Below are 16,868 nucleotides of genomic sequence, written 5' to 3'. Positions count from 1 at the left end.
AAAAATTACAATAACCTAATAATACTATATCTGTCAGAATAAATTGCCTTATTTATATAAATTAGATATATTATAACAGGTTGGTAATTTTAGGTCGTGATTTCGTTTCTGAAAATCCGTTTTCGAGGAGAACTCGATATACGCCTTTTGTTTCCCTAATTAATAGGTAAAAAGGAAATTGCATGTCAGTGGAAACTCTATACCTAGGACAGAATGGCACTGTTGTTCTCTAATGGGGAACCAGCAATACCAGCATGCAATTTAAGATTCCTGAACATAGGGTTATTGAACAATTCACCTACACCCTAAAATAAGGGTAACAGAAATATATTATTTTCGGTGCTTCAGTACATCTGTTGAATATTTAATGCAACCAAAGATATATAATTTCAATGTTGAAAACCTAAACTGAAATTATAATAAATTACACAAAAAAAGGTTTGCTTATATTAATAATTTTCAATAAAAAAAAGATCAAATAAGAAGAAAGATTGAAAATCAATTTTACTAAAATATCATACTACTTTCGAAAAATAAATCTTGACTTTTAAAAAATATTTGTATATATTTATTATATATCAACATAAAAAGTTAAATGTTAAAGATAATATAAGATATACCTCAGTGAAAATTGAAAATTTTGAATTACAACATACTAAACAAACTGTTCTAAACCTGATGAAAAAACCTAATTTAGTATGCCACTCTATAGTTTACACCACGTGTAAATAAAAAATTACGAATTACACTAAAATAAATAAATATTATGAGTTACTCTGTTTATAGACATTAAATAATAATTAATTTCCAGTTTCGTTAAGATTTTAATTTCATACCAGAAAAAAGGCCTAAATCAAATTAAGAACCCTAATAAATGTCACAAGCCGGTTTTTAATGCCCTGTTGGAAATTTGTCACTAAACGAAATTATTTCCTGGAATAATGCTACAATTTATTTGTAGTTCTGGAAATTACCTTTCAGACGCAGACCTTGCTCATGACTGGTTTCCAGTTTCCAGATAGTGAGTTTGTTACCCGATTGCTCGAGATTAAGCGAATTTTCTAGCAATCGGAGATGAACAATACTGAAATAAATCAACCTGAAGAATCAATAAATTATCGGATTTTATTGACTTAAACAGTCTAAAACAATCTAAAAATGTGTAGCATTTTTTTGAGAATTAACTAATATTTAATTGTAATTCAGGCAACCATATATTCAGACATTATTAATATTATACATTTTTAAGAACTGACTTAAAATAAAACAAAAAATACAGTACAATACAATAATTTAGAATATTAAACGCAAAATGGAAGAATGGTAAAAAATTAAAATTTCATTATTACACGTCACCAATTATAAATCTAATATTTTATTCAGGTGTCTCTTCATTTTAAACCATTGCTGTGTCAATTTAGTTGTCTCACTTTCCAAGTAGTACAGTAAAACGAATACACACTTGAGTACGTCGCATGCGCGCCAATCAAAACAGGACGTGTCAAAGTGGTTGGTGATGTGCCGGTGGAATAACAGAAATATTTAGAATAAATTTAACTAAAAGGACTCACAGAAATGTCCCTCAAACCCATTTTAGGTATCATCGTTAAAATATTGATAAATAAAGTATTGAATATAATATGATTTTATTCTTTTAGCTTTATTACTTTTTACAATTTTCTGTACAACCTCCCATGGAAGCATAGGAGGTTACATTTGCCCATATTCAAGAAAAAAATTTATTGATATAGCAACAAAGGCTCTTAATGCAGATTCTGAAGATATATCCTTAACTTACTTTGGAGCAAATAGTTATAAACTCTTAAGTGAATCGGTACCTAATAATTTAAAAACTGCCTCTTGTGAAAAGTTAAGCAAAACATTTAAACCCACATTAGAGTTCAATTTATTGTTCTATGGGGTTAAAGCATCCAAGTCTTTGGGATGTGATTTTAAATTACCCGTGGATGATATTTTAAAGGTATAATGTTTGTTTGTTTATTTTATGTAATCCATCCATAATTTTTTATTTAGAGGAGTCAAGCAGCTTTACAGAGTGACACTTCTAGTATTTCCGACATCCGTTATGCAGCAGAAATTTTAACATCATTAGGGCAACAAATTCAAAACCCAACTAAAGTAGCTGGACTTATTCAAACACAACTTAAAGTTGATGATAGTGTATTAAACCTTGGATATGCACTTCATGTTACTGCATTATTAAAATCGGCAGGCAATTTTATAACAGATAGAATTGAAGATGTAGTTGTACAGGCTGATGAAATTGATGGAAAAATGTTACAATGGGAAGGAGGTTTAAGTACAACTTCAGAAATTCTTACTGGTTTATTGAAATTTCCTACATCTAATCAGTTAACTCAAGCCCAGGCTGACAAATTTGCTAATTATTTATTGTCTAGGTCAACTGTACAAACTCCTAAAGGTATAATGACATTTGTTATATTGTCTCATCATATATTAAGTGTGTATTTTGTAGGAGTATCTGCTTTATTAGAAGCTGCAACAGCTCTTTCTGCAAGTAAGGTATCTCCAGTTTCAATTTCTATTGCTGGCTCAGCATCAGTCACTCTTGACAAACCTGAACTGAAGATACAAGTCAGCAACATATTTGGGCAACCTTTAAAACCTGCTGTCACTCCAGTTGTTGCTCATTCAGGTACAAGAATAGCTGATGATGTAGTGGTTCTAGCAAAACAACCATTAGCACCAGGCACAAAAGAATCAGAATTTATTCTGCCTTTAAAGTAAGTAAAATTGTTTTGCTATATTTGTTTATTTGCTATAAACTTAATGTTATTTTAGGCTTGATCCTGGCTTTTATAAGATCCTCATCAATGCTGGATCTCATTCAGCAACTATTCAGGCTCGAGTTTTGGGACCAGTTGAGGTTAAGAATTTTGAAATGGGGCTTTCAGATGCTGATGGTAGTTCAGTTCCAAAATTAGAAAAAGTTGTTTTTCCCAACAAAATTAGCAAAAATCTTCAAGGGGATTCCGGTCAAAATTTATTAGTTAAATTCACCTTATCGAGACAGGTATTATTAAATAGTAATATATGTATAAAAATAACAAGTTATTTTGGATGTGGTTTAGAAATATAGCCATCTTAATTGTTTTAGGTTCATCAAGCATTCCTTCGCTTGTCTGCAGGTAAAAAGGAGATTATTTTTATAGCTGGATATGAAAGCAATAACCAATATAAAGTAGAAGCAGATTTAGGTCAGGAATTGCCTATATCCGATACTTTTACTATTGAACTTATCATTGGTGACTCTATAATAACAAATCCATTCCGTTGGAACTTGGGAGAAATTGAGGTGAAAATAAGTGGTAAAGCCTCTAAGGCTGCTCCAAAAATAGTTAGGGGACCCAAGCCAGAAATTAAACACATGTTTAGACAACCGGATAAGAGACCTGCTAAAGTAGTTTCGTTGTTCTTTACAGTTTTGACTCTAGCCCCCTTCTTGGTTTTATTAATTTTGTGGGCAAAAATTGGGGTCAATTTCAAAAACTTTACACCATTAGCCATTCCATTCCATATTGGCTTTGGTGCAATTTTAGGTCTTTTTGTTTTATTCTGGTTGAATTTGAACATGTTCTCTACTTGTGCATATCTCATTCCAGTAGGGGGTTTCACATTCTTTGCAGGACACAAACTTCTGAGTCATATGGCAAGAACTAAGAAACCAGAAAAGTCTGATAAATAATTAAGTTTCACAAAGTTCTTTTTTTACTAAAAGTAAATTGTTTCAATAAAATGTATTTGTTCTAAGAATAAATATGAAATCATGTGATGTGTTTTTATTGATAATATATTTGTGTTATATTGTTATTTGTATAAATCAGTCACACCATTAAATCTGGCTCATACACAAATAACCATAACAATTTGTTTAATTCTTAATACATTAATAAACACATTTAAACAAATGACTTTTATTTCATTGCAATATTAGAAAATATAATCTTAAGGTAAAAATTAAACTTATCAAGAAAATATGTTATATATCTATGAACCATTAGTATTTACAGGTATTTGGGTATTAATCAGTTGAGGATTTTGTTTTACTCTTGCAATATATTCTTCTGCCATACAGCATGCTTGTTCAATTTCATAATTATGTGACACTAAAGCTACCCATTTTGCTTCCAAGTTCTTCAACTGTTCCCCACCTTTAGTCTGTAATGATTTTCTCTGCCAGTTAACTTCTTGCAATGCTTGTCTAAGTCCTGCCAGTTTCTTTGAGGCAATTTTCTCTAAGTCTTGAAGAGTTTGAAGATATCTTTGCCAAGCGGGACAACAATATTCCATCATGAGTTGTAAATTTAAAATTCTAACAGCTTGATGTTCCAGCTGAGCTTGAGAGTTATCAACACATTTGGCCCAAGAACCCAGTTCATTTAACTTCCCACTTGGAGGAGGGGGTAACTCATAACGCTTCATTGATATCGTTTCCATTGGTAAACGGTTTTGTAGCCTCTCAAACTCATTGTGCATAATTTGAGTTTCAAAAGCTGATATATTTAATGGTGGTATGTGCTCTAAATAATTTTTTGTTGGTCTATAACGTCTACATTCCTCCTCTACCAGTGCAAAAGCCTGTAAAGACACAATTATAATTCGACAAAATGTCAATAATAAAAAATATAAACCTACAGCTTCGCGTACACCGGGTTCATCGTATCCTTGATCAATATAAGGCAAAGCATCTACTACAACTTCGCCTGCCATTATTTAAGAAACGAAAAAATATTAAACAATTCAATCATAGAATAAATAACCTATAAACTCGGTCCTCAAACAACATGCTAAGGTTATGTTTACTATAAGCATAGACCCTAGGTGTCATATTATAAATACTTATAAGAAAATAATTTTATAATATAAAAACATTATCACATAATATGTGACAGTAAATTTATATACTTAAGATAAAAATATCTGAAAACTAAATTATATATATGATTTACTTTATATATGTTATTGCAATTGATCTAATATGTTGATCATACCTGACAATTCTTCGTCCCTTAACCTCGAAAGTAAGAACTGGAGCACCTTCACCGTGTTTAGAATTAATCAGTTTCTTACGCTATTTATGGTTTCAAGCAATAAGGTATTGTTTTCATTATTTGATAAACTTTTCCCCTTAAAATATAAAAATAGGTGATAGATAATTATGTGAACCTTGCCGGCACTAGTGCAGAGGAAAGTTCATTAATTATAACTTTTCATATGTTGTTGCATCATACCATATGGACAGCTCCGTGTATTAATTTAAAAGTTGGAAATTTAACGTTTACTAGTTTATTTATTTGCCCTTCTTTTATTTCAGGGTACATAACAGCTCCAAGATGTCAACAACTATGACTGCAAAAGAAGTTCGCAATGCATACATTGATTTTTTTAAAGATAGAGGACATGATTATGTCCACTCATCTTCAACTATTCCTTTAGATGATCCCACACTGCTGTTTGCTAATGCTGGTATGAATCAATTTAAACCAATTTTTTTGGGAACTGTTGATCCAAACAGTGATTTATTTAAATTGGTTAGAGCTGTTAACACTCAAAAATGTATTAGAGCTGGAGGTATTTATTTAGCCAACTACTCAAGAAGTATATCATTTAATACAAGTAAATTTTAGGAAAACATAATGATTTAGATGATGTTGGTAAAGATGTTTATCATCATACATTTTTTGAAATGATGGGAAACTGGTCCTTTGGAGATTACTTTAAAAAAGAGATATGTTCTTGGGCATGGGAATTTTTAACTAAAAAGTTGAACTTGCCTGGTGATAGACTCTATGTCACCTACTTTGGAGGAGATGAAAAATCTGGCTTAGAACCTGACAATGAATGCAAACAAGTACTTTTCTTGTTATATATGTTTTATTTTAGTATTTTAATAAATTGTATTTATAGATTTGGTTAGATTTGGGAGTACCGCCTACCCATGTTTTGCCAGGATCTATGAAGGATAATTTTTGGGAAATGGGGGAGACTGGCCCTTGTGGTCCTTGTTCAGAGTTACATTTTGATAGAATTGGTGGCAGAGATGTGCCTCATTTAGTAAACCAGGTTTGAGCTTCCCTGAATAAATAGAAAATGTATTAATTCTGATTAATTTTTAGGATGACCCTGATGTTCTTGAAATTTGGAACCTTGTATTTATTCAATATAACAGAGAGACAGATGGGACTTTAAAATCACTACCTAAGAAACATATTGATTGTGGATTAGGTTTAGAAAGATTGGTGTCTGTTATCCAAGATAAAAGGTAGTATTTTGTATGGATTTGTTGAGGATATATGTTTTAAACATTTTTTAGATCTAATTATGATACAGATCTATTTGTGCCATTATTTGATGCTATCCAAAAAGGTACTGGAGCACCACCATACCAAGGAAAAGTTGGAGAAGCTGATGTAGATGGTATTGATATGGCTTATAGAGTTTTGGCAGATCATGCTAGGACTTTAACAATAGCTTTAGCAGATGGAGGCAATCCAGATAATACAGGAAGAGGGTGAGTTATATGTTAATGCATTATATTTATAGATAAGTAATTATATATTTTATCTACATTTAGCTATGTACTGAGACGTATTTTAAGAAGAGCTGTCAGATATGCAACCGAAAAATTAAATGCTAAATCAGGATTCTTTGCTACCCTTGTTAATACAGTGGTGGAGATTTTAGGGGATACTTTCCCTGAAGTTAAGAAAGATCCCCAGTCTATTATTGATACTATTAATGAAGAAGAAGCTCAATTTTTGAAAACTTTAAGTCGTGGAAGGAACCTATTGAATAGGTATGTTCATAGTTTTCTACAAAAATCTAGCAACTGAATCCACATTCATATGTACAGAACTATAACTAAACTTGGGAGCTCTAAAGAACTTCCTGGAGATGTGGCATGGAGATTGTATGACACTTATGGTTTTCCTGTTGATTTAACTTCTTTAATGGCTGAAGAGAAAGGTTTAAAAGTTAATATGGATGCATATGAAGACTCTAAAAAGCAAGCTCAAATTGCTTCTCAGGTACTCAATATTCTTATATTGCATATATGATATTATATCTACATATATATTGCAGGGTAAAGGTACTGGTGTGGCTGATACTATTAATCTGGATGTACATGCTATAACAGAATTACAAAGTCTGGGAGTACCACCTACAGATGATTCTCCAAAATATAATTATGAAGCTGGCTCAAAACCTGATGATGATTATCAATTCCACACATGTGAAGCAACAGTTATCGGTTTAAGGTACTAAGTACTTAATATCATAATTAATTATGTTCAAATTGGGAAATTTCATTTTATCTATTAAGGTATAATAAAACATTTGTTGATGAAGTTACTACTGGCCAAGAATGTGGGGTTTTGCTAGATAAAACCAATTTCTATGCAGAACAAGGAGGGCAGATCTATGATACAGGATACATTGTTAAAGATGGTGATGATAGTGTAGAGTTTTCAATCAAGAATGTTCAAGTAAGGGGCGGCTATGTTATTCACATTGGCAATATTGAAGGCACATTAAAGAAAGGTGATAAAGTGACTCTTCACATTGATACTGAAAGGAGAAGATTGGTAATGGGAAATCATACTGGTACTCACGTCCTAAATTATGCATTAAGGAAAGTCCTGGGCACTGAAGCTGATCAAAGAGGATCATTAGTTGCTCCAGATAGATTACGGTAAGAAAATCTGCTATTAGAACAAATCATAGTACTAACTTGTTTATCGCCTATATAGATTTGATTTTACTAACAAAGGAGCATTAACAGTAGAACAAGTCAAGAATACTGAACTGAGCTCAAAAGAGTTAATAGAAAAGAATGATGTGGTGTACGCTAAAGAAGCAAACCTCGCGACTGCAAAAACAATTAGAGGTTTACGTGCCGTATTTGAAGAGACTTACCCAGATCCAGTAAGGATAGTGTCAGTTGGTATGCTCCTAATATTAGCAAATTTATTTGTTTTATAGTGTTTGATTTTTTTAAAGGTATTCCTGTTGAAGATCTTGAAAAGGATCCTTTTAGTCCAGCAGGTGATAATACATCAATTGAATTCTGTGGAGGAACTCATGTGAAATATGCAGGTAACTATAACTATCACTGTTTAGGATATAGTGATTATTGTAATTCTATTTTTTTAGGGCATATTGGAGATTTTGTTATTAGTAGTGAAGAAGCAATTGCTAAAGGAATCAGAAGAATTGTTGCTCTTACTGGACCTGAAGCAACTAAAGCTTTAAAACGAAATGAATTGCTAGAAAATAGGTAAATTATATCTTTTTTTTTAATATTCGAGATTAGATTTCAATAATTTGATTGTAGATTAAACGAACTGAAATCCGCCATAGATGGAGATAAAGAAGGAACCAAATCTAAAGAAAACGTTAAAAAAATCGTAGAATTAAATGACGAGGTCTCGCAGGCTGTCATTCCTTACTGGAAAAAAGAGGATATCAGAAATTGTCTGAAAACTCTTAAAAAGAACTTGGACGACAAGGATCGCGCTGCAAAGGCCGCTATCGCCAACAAGGTAGTTGACGAAATCAAAGAATTCGTGAAAGCAAATCCCAACTTACCCATTTTGGTGAAAGAACTGAAAGCTTTTAATAATACAAAAGCATTGGATAGTGCCTTGAAACAAGTAAGATCGGTTTAATTACACATGATGCAGTCTTTAATTATTATTTTTTAAAGGTTCGCAGCCTGAGTCCCTCAACAGCAGCTCTTTTCGTAACAGTCGACCCAGATTCCAACAAAATATTTTGCTTATCGTCAGTACCGAAGGAATCCATAGAAAAGGGACTGAAAGCAAACGAATGGGTTCAAGCGGTCGCTCAAAAATTGGGAGGAAAGGGCGGCGGCAAGCCTGATTCTGCTCAGGCCAGTGGAGCGAACTCGATCGATGTGAATACCATTTTAGATTTGGCAAAGAAATTTGCGGAAACCAAGTTAGTTTAACCGGAAGCCGCTAGAATGCATTTAATTTAACTTTGTTTTTAAGCATTAATAACTTCAAGAAACACCAGCAATAGTTACGTTATAGCTTTTTATATTTGGTATATTTAAACCTATACTTGATTTTCTTATTAAACAAATATATATATTTTATGTTGCTTTTCATTACCCCTTTCTTGATCGCAAAACTCGCGAAGTAGTCGATGAATTGAAAAAAGCCAAAATTTGATAAAAATGTCAAAAATATTTGTCAGTTGACGCGCCGAACCAAAAATGTTTATTGTACACGGTAAATATGAAGTTTCAGCTATAATTAACAAGGGGAATAAAATAAACTGAACAGTAAGCGTTTTGTTAGGATGCAAACAAAATGATTTTCTCTGTCAACAGCTATGAGAAGTGTGGGATTAAAAATAAATATTTAATTTTCTTCAGACTTGTTTTCAAATATGATAAATTATAAAATGATATAGAGTATCCTTATAGTGAATATTTTATCTGTTTTTAAAAAAATAAAGGTGAGTTAATTTCATATATAACGTATAACGCTGTATTCAATAAGTTTGTTTTATTTTGGGAACAATTTGAAGTATTTTACAAGTTTTCATTGATTCATTCTTTGTATTTTTATAAATAAGACAACTACCAGTTTCAGGTCAACAATTTTATTGTTGTATAAAATCCAAATAAATATCTGGAAAAACAAAAACGGTACTCGACATAAACTAATCTCGAACATATCGGAAGAAACAGAATAATGACAACCTGCCGTCCAATATACCCTCTGCAGTCCGAAATCAATTAGAAATTTTCTCTACCATTTATTTACTTTAAATTTATTGATTCTAATTGAACTAGAACTAGATAAGCAACGATGCTATGTCACATTTGTCCTGTGAGCTAAAAAAAGAACGAAAATTGATGACAGGTTTTTTAAGCTCTTGATTGGATCAATATTAAATAAATCGCTACTAAAAATAATACCTTACCAGTTTTAGGTAACCTAACAAGTTCATTATCCTTAAGAGTTACTTCATGGGGCTGATCATGATAATTGTATATAATATGTAACATTTTTTCTTCGCCAAGAGCTGGATCAAAAAATCCTGGTAACTCACTCTGAAATATCAAATATATTACGAGTGTGTAAAGTTTTTCAAAATATTAAATACCTTTGAGTGTTCATGAATAGTTAGTTTACTATCTTTAACAAGACACTGAACTGGTACTGTAACATCTAGTATATCACTGGATATTTCTCCATCTCCACTTTCTAAAAAAATTAAATTAATTCAATGGTAACATCACAGCCATAATTAAAGACCATTACCTCCAAGAATTTTTCCATATATCGCTTTAATTATTATTAAACCTTTCTTTTTCGATTCCTCTTCTGTAATTCTATTATACGTGGCTTGCATTAGTTCTTGTGCTGCCATTGCTTCTTTCCTATCATTTAAACCATTATAAGATATTTTGTGTTAAAAATATATATAAAAAATATTTCATGGATTGAGTTTCTCTTGACAGAAGGTTGTTTTTTACAATAAATTTTTATTCCGAAATTTTAATGAAAACGAGACATTTCTTAAAAGGTTTTCTATGCTCTATTGGAATTGATTAAAATCATTTTCAAAGTTCCAAATTTATATTTTGATTTTTATTTAGTTTCCTGGGGCCAATTTCTTTCCTTATATTTAGTTTAATTTAAAATATGTCTCGTCTATGGTCAAACTGTACTCATCATGAATATTTTTAGACGATAATGAATGTGTTCATGTCACAGCATTTTAAAGGCGCGTCGAAGAAGAAAGAAAGCATCATGTGGCGTTAATGTTACAGGGAAGCCTTTTATCTCGATATTTAAAGTTCATTTTCATAGCAATAACCACAGCTATGTTCCCAAATATACTCCATAAGAGATTAAAATAACCAGTTGACTGCACACTGTCGAATTATGGAGTCGAAAGGCATATTTTTTAAGTAAGCCGTTGTGCATTCGCCAATATATTTGAAAAATATATTTCAACTCGCTATGTTGCCGCATTGTACAAATTTTATTTAAATATGGAGAATATAAATATATTTTACATATAAGGACAATAGCCCTAAAAATTGAAATGTCGTGGATATAAGCACCACAATATTTAAAAAGTCTAAGTTTCAGAACTTAAAACATATTAAGATTGACAAAATTTACCAAAACTCAAATAAATCACTAAAAATCAGTTTTTGGTTTAACATTTTGAGTAACAAAAAATGGCTAAGTCTATTATCCAATTATCACAATTACTTAATTGGTTATGTTAATATTTTATAATATCAATTTATTCAAATTAAACACCTGACCTGCCATGTAAATAAAAATATACACGGAAGACTAGCAACATTGCGGTAATGTTTCAATTGAGTTGTCGCAAAAAATGTTACAATAAATTTAACTCAGATGTTTAAAATGGCTATTGATCTCATGTAACGAACTAGTATTAGCTAGGTACCTTTTTTCCAGTAGTTTGTTAAAGTTGTTTTGTTTCTGCTTCTCCAACTTTTTGGATTGCTCTTCTTTAATGAAAGGCTCCACAAATCCCTTCTTAACTATTAAATAAGTGATTAGAGGCACAATGGTAGCATAAAACACCGGTGAAGGCATGACTTCTTCACAAAGATGAATGGGGAATGTATATATTTGATTTGCTCTGGTTAATCTACAGAAAGAAATTGATCAAAAATAACATTTTAAATCTAAACTTTTATTAACCTAATCTTTAACTTCACCCCAGATGGAATGCCACATACTACATAAAATGCCAAATTGCTATGTTTGGAGACTTTCTTCTCAAGTCCATATTCTAGAACTCCACCAAAAGTCCCTATTCTATATTAAATGTTTTAAAATGATTTATTTATGCATACCAAATAGTTGCGATACTTACTTTGCAGATAATCTTAATTTTAAATCTTGTGACAATATTTTTCTGGTATACTGTAATTGTACAAACGAATGTGGTAATCCCACCTGTATTGAAAAATTATATCTGTTTGTTTCTACAACCAAAATGTTTCCAATCTTACTCAACCAAATTGTATGAATTATCTTACCAGTGTCTCTAATTATCTGAGTTGAAAATAGAGACCTTATTCCTCCATGCCATGAAATGTATCCCACTGAGTGTTTATCAATTTGCATGGCCAATGCTGAAACAAAAAAATAAGTTTCATCATTTAGAATAATAATGCAAAAAAATATTTTATTTACTTAAAATGTATTTGCAAAGAAGTTTGTTTATTCTATAATTATATATTTACATAAAGTATACCTACTTGACATCACTCCAGGCCTTATACCTTCAGGAGTAAACTGTAATATAGCACCCCCATTCCAAAAAAATCGTTTAGTTAATGTTCTGAAAGCTTTTAGTGATACAGCTGGTCCACTTCCAGCAGTCATTTCAACTTCAGCCCATCCCTTATGTGAATATAAATGTTTCCAACTTAAATTTACACCACCACCCCCAGTACCATTTTGAGTATGTAACTGCCCTGAGAGGGTACAAGTATCTTTCTGTGTTAAGGGAAAGTCAACACTTTGTGAGAATTGCATAGAAGAAACCTCAATAGCGGGTAATTTACCCAAAAGGCTACTACAATATTTAAATTAATAAAAATAATATGTATTTAAAAATCAAAAATTACCTATAATATTCATCATCAAGTTCATCATAAGGATTAAAAAGGTCTGTGGCATTTATAGCTATAGTCACATTTCCTGTAGGATTTGTAGCTTGCCTTTTCTGTCTCTCTGCCCTTTCTTCTGCTAATTGCTCATATTCAGCTCTTATTTCTGCTGGTGTTTTTGTTCTTTGAACAATTTCCCACCCTTCGGTTTCTAAACCCTTTGTACCTAGGGAATCATATATTGCCCTCCGGTGAGGATCTGATAAAACTAAAGACAAGAATATTTTTATAGATACACATAAAGTTAGGCCAATTTACCCTCATATGCTCTCTTAACTTTGTTAAAGAGTATTTCAGCTTTAGCTTTAAGGGTAGGGTCCAAATGTTTATCAGGGTGATACATACGACTAAGCCTTCGATAGGCATTGTTAATTTCATCTTTACTAGCCTGGAATAAATGAACAAATAATATTGCACAATGTTTGAGGTTAAGAATTTAATATTATATTTTATGTGCATCTACATACTCATGTTTGAATGGTATTTATTAGATAGGAACGAAAATAAAGTACTTACATCTTTAGAAACATTTAAAAAACTATAGAAATCTTCTTCCGACACATTTTCATCATCCGAATCCAAATCCATAGTTATGGGGATTTAAGAGTAATAGAAGTTATTTCCGTATTTTTGTAGAACCTAAATAAATTTAAATGATGAAACGCTCTGGAGCAACACACACCGAACAAGGCCAAAATAGGAAAAAATTCTCACCTAATATTTATCAAGAGTTTCGTATTTGACAAAAATTTGGTTAACTAAAAAATTAGCGACATTCCCCTGATCGTTACACAACTGAATATACAATTAAAATTTTCTTTTATTTCTTATGTTTATTTTAGGAAACCACACAATTACGCATCTATTTTAATCTATCAATAAATATAAAAAAATAAATACAAATTATAAATTTTGTAAAGAAGAATTATTTTTGCCAATTAACTTAAATTGAAAATTAAAACATAACCTTCAAATATGTTTAAAAATGTTATAAGAACTTTAAATTCTTTAGGGGGCGTGCGTCTTTTTTCCCAGAAGGTTGCGCGGCCCTTACGACAAAAAAAGCCAAAAGCTGATGGTAATTCTGTAAGTATGATTTAAGAAATCTACTTAATGTTTTTGTAGATTCAAAGCTTTGTAGATGTACGGCAACTTCGGGTTGTCGGTGGAGCTGGAGGAGATGGATGTATATCATTTTTGCGTTTATGGAGTAATGAATACGCTGGACCAGATGGTGGTGACGGTGGGCATGGCGGACATGTAATATTTCAAGCCAGCACAAATGTACATGATCTCAATAATGTACCTACTTCTGTTAAAGCAAATAATGGAGAAAATGGTTCAAATAATGATTGTCATGGAAAAAATGCAAACCATTATGTCATTGAAGTACCTGTTGGAACTATTATTAAAGATGCAAGTGGCAAAGTAAAAGGTGATTTGCACACTCAGGGTTTAATGTTTATTGCAGCTAAAGGGGGTGCTGGTGGTAAAGGTAACCATTTCTATATTTCTGACACTGAACAAGCTCCTAAAATTTGTGAATATGGAGCTAAAGGAGAAGAATTAGAGTACATAATTGAAGTAAGGAGCATGGCCCATATTGGCCTAGTAAGATTTTATCTATTACAAAAAAATGGATATTATGACTTTGTTTTTTAGATAGGATTTCCTAATGCTGGTAAGAGTACATTGTTAAGAGCAATATCAAGAGCTAGGCCTAAAGTAGCACCGTATCCATTTACTACTTTGAAACCCCATTTAGGCATAATTCAATATGAGGATTATGAACAAATTGCTGGTATTTAGTAAACATCAAGGATCTAAACTAAATTTAATATTATAATATAGTTGCAGATCTACCTGGCTTAATACCAGATTCCCATAAGAATAAAGGGTTAGGAATACAGTTTTTAAAACATACAGAGAGGTGTATGGCATTAGTTTATGTCATAGATGCATCCTTAGATGAGTTTTATGACCATTTAGAAATACTTCAGTATGAACTTGACAAGTTCTATGAAAATTTTAAAAATAAATCTCAATTGGTAGTTGCTAATAAAATTGATATTCCTAAGGCTCGACAAAATGCAGCTGAAATGCAAAAAATACTACAGCTACCAGTAGTACCAGTTAGTGCAAAAACAGGAGAAAACATAGCTGCATTACTAAGAGAAATGAAAATTATATATGATAATAATAATACAGAAGAGGAAGAAGAATAGATTTGTATTTGTTAATAAAAATAAAGTTTATTTTGATTTACTATTTACATATTATTGTATAGAAAATCTTCCTGTGTACATCTCTTTTAAATAATTTATTCCAGGATATCTTAAATGCATTTGGTCAGCAGGTGTCCAACTTTGATCTGCTTCTAAATACCAGCTACCCAAAAATGTATGTGGAGGATTATCATTCCAATCCTAAATATCGATAATTTAACAAATAGTACACTACTCTAATTTTATTTTACTTACTAAAGGTGATAGCATACTAAAGTATCTTTGTCCAGTTGATCTTTCATACAAGTGATAAGTATTTCCAGGTTTCTTAACAAAGTTGCAAGCTGCTTTATGTAACTCATTGTTTTGTTTGAATTTACCTATAACACTTTGCAAGCTGTTTTGTAAATACTTCATCTAAAATTAACATTGTGTTACAGTTAATAAAAAATTCAACAATTGCCTTACTTGCTGACCGATCATATCTATCTGGTTCTTAACATTGGCTTCGGTAAAATCAGCTGCCTTAAATACATAATTTTGATTTATTCAGATTAAAATAAATATAAACATACTTACATTTTCAATGCAAGTTTGAAGTTCTGTCAAAACCGTATAATCTTTTTTTCCTACATGACCAGCATTTAGGAGGCTATAACCTGCAGGATTTGATTCCCTTTCAACTAATGCTAAAATTAAATACAATATAAACAATATAATTGAACTTTTATAAGAGTTACTAGCTCCATATTGACTAATTTGGGCTGATGTATTTGATTTATCACTACAATCCATAAGTTCAACAGCAGTAATCTCATTTTCTTCCTCTCTAGGTCTTTTTAAATTACAATCTGAAAAATCAACATTAGATATAGAATGTCACGTTAGAATAGTAACGATTAGTACCTTGAACCTCATTAATTGTTTCAATTTTATCGAAACTTCGCTTCATTTTTGCTTCAAAACAGTGAAAAATTAAAATAAATAAATGTAACAAACAGATAAAACTATAATATTTCGAACAAATTTTGTTATGACATCATAACCTACAAAACAATGTCAAAATTATTAGGTACATTCTAGAGGTATAAAATATTTCTGAAGCGAGGGTTAGATGTGAATAGAGCTTAAAGTTTTGGCTCCGTCTCAGGTGGATAGTTATTAAATCCAAAAATATATGTTTTTGATATACAACAAAGATATATGGTTAAAACATCAATCTTGATAAGTGTTTTCGGTGGACTAAAGTCGCTTGAACTAGACTTTTTATCGATTTAGAGGCAGAAAAATAGTTTACAACCTTCTAGCACGCCATTTTAATTAATGTTACATTGTTTTTATCACGACTATCGCCCACTTTTAATTGCAGGATAGAATGCCGCATAAATATAAGCCCCAGTCTTTATTTATATAAATAAGGTTCTATATAAATGTTGCTTTCTTATCAATCAATCTAGCAAAGTACATTTTAATTTGATGTTATATTTATTAATTTTCACACAAATATCTATTCAATTCTAAGTTTGAAATGAATTATTGGTTTTATTGAGTTTTTCGGTATGTGTTATATGTGGAAATAAAAAAAGAACGTTTAAATAACCCATTTATCATATGGGAAGTTTAATATAATATATGTCAGAAAATATCGGCTAAAAGTTACTGTTGTGACATGGAAGATCGTAAATTTAATATGCCCAGTCTCCTTTGCATATACCTGCAGAAATACCGACACTTTAAAGCCGTAAAATATAATGGCCAGGGTCGGAGTCTACATTTACAAAAACATCTTCAACGAAACTCAATAATTAAACTAGTTCTTAAAGTTATATTAAATAGATGGAAACTAAAATATATATTAGTAAAGTGAGAGAACAGTTAGATATGTGGCACAATTTAAT

The 16,868-nt window shown here is 31.2% G+C and overlaps 6 protein-coding genes across 8 annotated transcripts; 3 read left to right on the top strand and 3 right to left on the bottom strand.

The window, feature by feature from the left end:
- The first annotated feature begins 1,428 nt into the window (after positions 1-1,428).
- On the top strand, positions 1,429-3,950 carry OstDelta (Oligosaccharide transferase Delta subunit). The gene is made up of 6 exons (XM_076414593.1): positions 1,429-1,597; positions 1,659-1,981; positions 2,035-2,443; positions 2,498-2,765; positions 2,824-3,055; positions 3,140-3,950. Exons 1-6 carry the CDS (start codon positions 1,576-1,578, stop codon positions 3,725-3,727), a joined length of 1,842 nt encoding a protein of 613 aa, XP_076270708.1. The 5' UTR covers positions 1,429-1,575; the 3' UTR covers positions 3,728-3,950.
- BCAS2 (BCAS2 pre-mRNA processing factor) lies at positions 3,807-4,857 on the bottom strand. The gene is made up of 2 exons (XM_076414597.1): positions 4,678-4,857; positions 3,807-4,620 (listed from the first exon to the last, which is right to left on the bottom strand). The coding sequence occupies exons 1-2, from the start codon at positions 4,750-4,752 to the stop codon at positions 4,030-4,032; spliced, it is 666 nt and encodes a 221-aa protein (XP_076270712.1). The 5' UTR covers positions 4,753-4,857; the 3' UTR covers positions 3,807-4,029.
- A 147-nt stretch (positions 4,858-5,004) lies between these two features.
- AlaRS (alanine--tRNA ligase, cytoplasmic) lies at positions 5,005-9,161 on the top strand. 2 transcript variants are annotated; one of them, XM_076414591.1, is made up of 15 exons: positions 5,005-5,137; positions 5,357-5,613; positions 5,670-5,893; positions 5,950-6,105; positions 6,159-6,304; positions 6,356-6,553; positions 6,617-6,838; positions 6,896-7,070; positions 7,126-7,301; positions 7,367-7,735; positions 7,794-7,987; positions 8,044-8,139; positions 8,197-8,320; positions 8,378-8,696; positions 8,750-9,161. In XM_076414591.1, the coding sequence occupies exons 2-15, from the start codon at positions 5,376-5,378 to the stop codon at positions 9,011-9,013; spliced, it is 2,901 nt and encodes a 966-aa protein (XP_076270706.1). In that variant the 5' UTR covers positions 5,005-5,137; positions 5,357-5,375; the 3' UTR covers positions 9,014-9,161. The 2 variants fall into 2 exon arrangements, with proteins under 2 accessions (XP_076270706.1, XP_076270707.1); XM_076414592.1 differs by lacking the exon at positions 5,005-5,137 and adding an exon at positions 5,194-5,304.
- Positions 9,162-9,659: 498 nt separating this feature from the next.
- On the bottom strand, positions 9,660-13,648 carry LOC143202792 (dnaJ homolog subfamily C member 11). Of its 2 annotated transcripts, none has more exons than XM_076414594.1 (13): positions 13,460-13,648; positions 13,262-13,384; positions 13,004-13,133; positions 12,704-12,953; positions 12,332-12,651; positions 12,110-12,205; positions 11,944-12,055; positions 11,769-11,885; positions 11,509-11,715; positions 10,341-10,459; positions 10,183-10,283; positions 10,000-10,129; positions 9,660-9,910 (listed from the first exon to the last, which is right to left on the bottom strand). In XM_076414594.1, the coding sequence occupies exons 2-13, from the start codon at positions 13,331-13,333 to the stop codon at positions 9,888-9,890; spliced, it is 1,677 nt and encodes a 558-aa protein (XP_076270709.1). In that variant the 5' UTR covers positions 13,334-13,384; positions 13,460-13,648; the 3' UTR covers positions 9,660-9,887. The 2 variants fall into 2 exon arrangements, with proteins under 2 accessions (XP_076270709.1, XP_076270710.1); XM_076414595.1 differs by having other exon boundaries at positions 12,332-12,648.
- On the top strand, positions 13,579-15,011 carry LOC143202793 (mitochondrial ribosome-associated GTPase 2). The gene is made up of 4 exons (XM_076414596.1): positions 13,579-13,831; positions 13,871-14,356; positions 14,408-14,546; positions 14,597-15,011. The coding sequence occupies exons 1-4, from the start codon at positions 13,721-13,723 to the stop codon at positions 14,968-14,970; spliced, it is 1,110 nt and encodes a 369-aa protein (XP_076270711.1). The 5' UTR covers positions 13,579-13,720; the 3' UTR covers positions 14,971-15,011.
- Positions 14,972-16,034, bottom strand: LOC143202796 (uncharacterized protein C1orf50 homolog). Its single transcript, XM_076414598.1, has 6 exons — positions 15,877-16,034; positions 15,711-15,821; positions 15,550-15,659; positions 15,439-15,495; positions 15,226-15,387; positions 14,972-15,171 (listed from the first exon to the last, which is right to left on the bottom strand). Exons 1-6 carry the CDS (start codon positions 15,920-15,922, stop codon positions 15,022-15,024), a joined length of 636 nt encoding a protein of 211 aa, XP_076270713.1. The 5' UTR covers positions 15,923-16,034; the 3' UTR covers positions 14,972-15,021.
- Between the last annotated feature and the right edge of the window lie 834 nt (positions 16,035-16,868).

Source organism: Rhynchophorus ferrugineus, unplaced genomic scaffold, assembly GCF_030347505.1.
Source record: "Rhynchophorus ferrugineus isolate W39M unplaced genomic scaffold, kcgeb_rfMv2 rfM9, whole genome shotgun sequence".
NCBI lineage: Eukaryota > Metazoa > Arthropoda > Insecta > Coleoptera > Curculionidae > Rhynchophorus > Rhynchophorus ferrugineus.
Note: the sequence above shows the minus strand (reverse complement) of the source record. Positions and strands in the feature narration are given on the sequence as shown.

Coding starts and splice junctions, on each gene's coding strand:
- LOC143202792 (XM_076414594.1), bottom strand. CDS start 13,333: ATGGATTTGGATTCGGATGATGAAAATGTGTCGGAAGAAGATTTCTAT. Junction 12,056..12,109: donor TCAGATAATTAGAGACACTG/GTAAGATAATTC, acceptor TTTTGGTTGTAG/AAACAAACAGATATAATTTT. Junction 10,460..11,508: donor AACAAACTACTGGAAAAAAG/GTACCTAGCTAA, acceptor TTTAAATGATAG/GAAAGAAGCAATGGCAGCAC.
- LOC143202793 (XM_076414596.1), top strand. CDS start 13,721: ATGTTTAAAAATGTTATAAGAACTTTAAATTCTTTAGGGGGCGTGCGT. Junction 14,357..14,407: donor GCATGGCCCATATTGGCCTA/GTAAGATTTTAT, acceptor TTTGTTTTTTAG/ATAGGATTTCCTAATGCTGG. Junction 14,547..14,596: donor GGATTATGAACAAATTGCTG/GTATTTAGTAAA, acceptor ATTATAATATAG/TTGCAGATCTACCTGGCTTA.
- AlaRS (XM_076414591.1), top strand. CDS start 5,376: ATGTCAACAACTATGACTGCAAAAGAAGTTCGCAATGCATACATTGAT. Junction 6,839..6,895: donor GGAAGGAACCTATTGAATAG/GTATGTTCATAG, acceptor TCATATGTACAG/AACTATAACTAAACTTGGGA. Junction 7,988..8,043: donor AGTAAGGATAGTGTCAGTTG/GTATGCTCCTAA, acceptor ATTTTTTTAAAG/GTATTCCTGTTGAAGATCTT.
- LOC143202796 (XM_076414598.1), bottom strand. CDS start 15,922: ATGAAGCGAAGTTTCGATAAAATTGAAACAATTAATGAGGTTCAAG. Junction 15,822..15,876: donor AACAATTAATGAGGTTCAAG/GTACTAATCGTT, acceptor TTGATTTTTCAG/ATTGTAATTTAAAAAGACCT. Junction 15,388..15,438: donor TAGATATGATCGGTCAGCAA/GTAAGGCAATTG, acceptor TGTTAATTTTAG/ATGAAGTATTTACAAAACAG.
- BCAS2 (XM_076414597.1), bottom strand. CDS start 4,752: ATGGCAGGCGAAGTTGTAGTAGATGCTTTGCCTTATATTGATCAAGGA. Junction 4,621..4,677: donor AACCCGGTGTACGCGAAGCT/GTAGGTTTATAT, acceptor GTGTCTTTACAG/GCTTTTGCACTGGTAGAGGA.
- OstDelta (XM_076414593.1), top strand. CDS start 1,576: ATGTCCCTCAAACCCATTTTAG. Junction 2,444..2,497: donor AACTGTACAAACTCCTAAAG/GTATAATGACAT, acceptor TGTATTTTGTAG/GAGTATCTGCTTTATTAGAA. Junction 3,056..3,139: donor AATTCACCTTATCGAGACAG/GTATTATTAAAT, acceptor TAATTGTTTTAG/GTTCATCAAGCATTCCTTCG.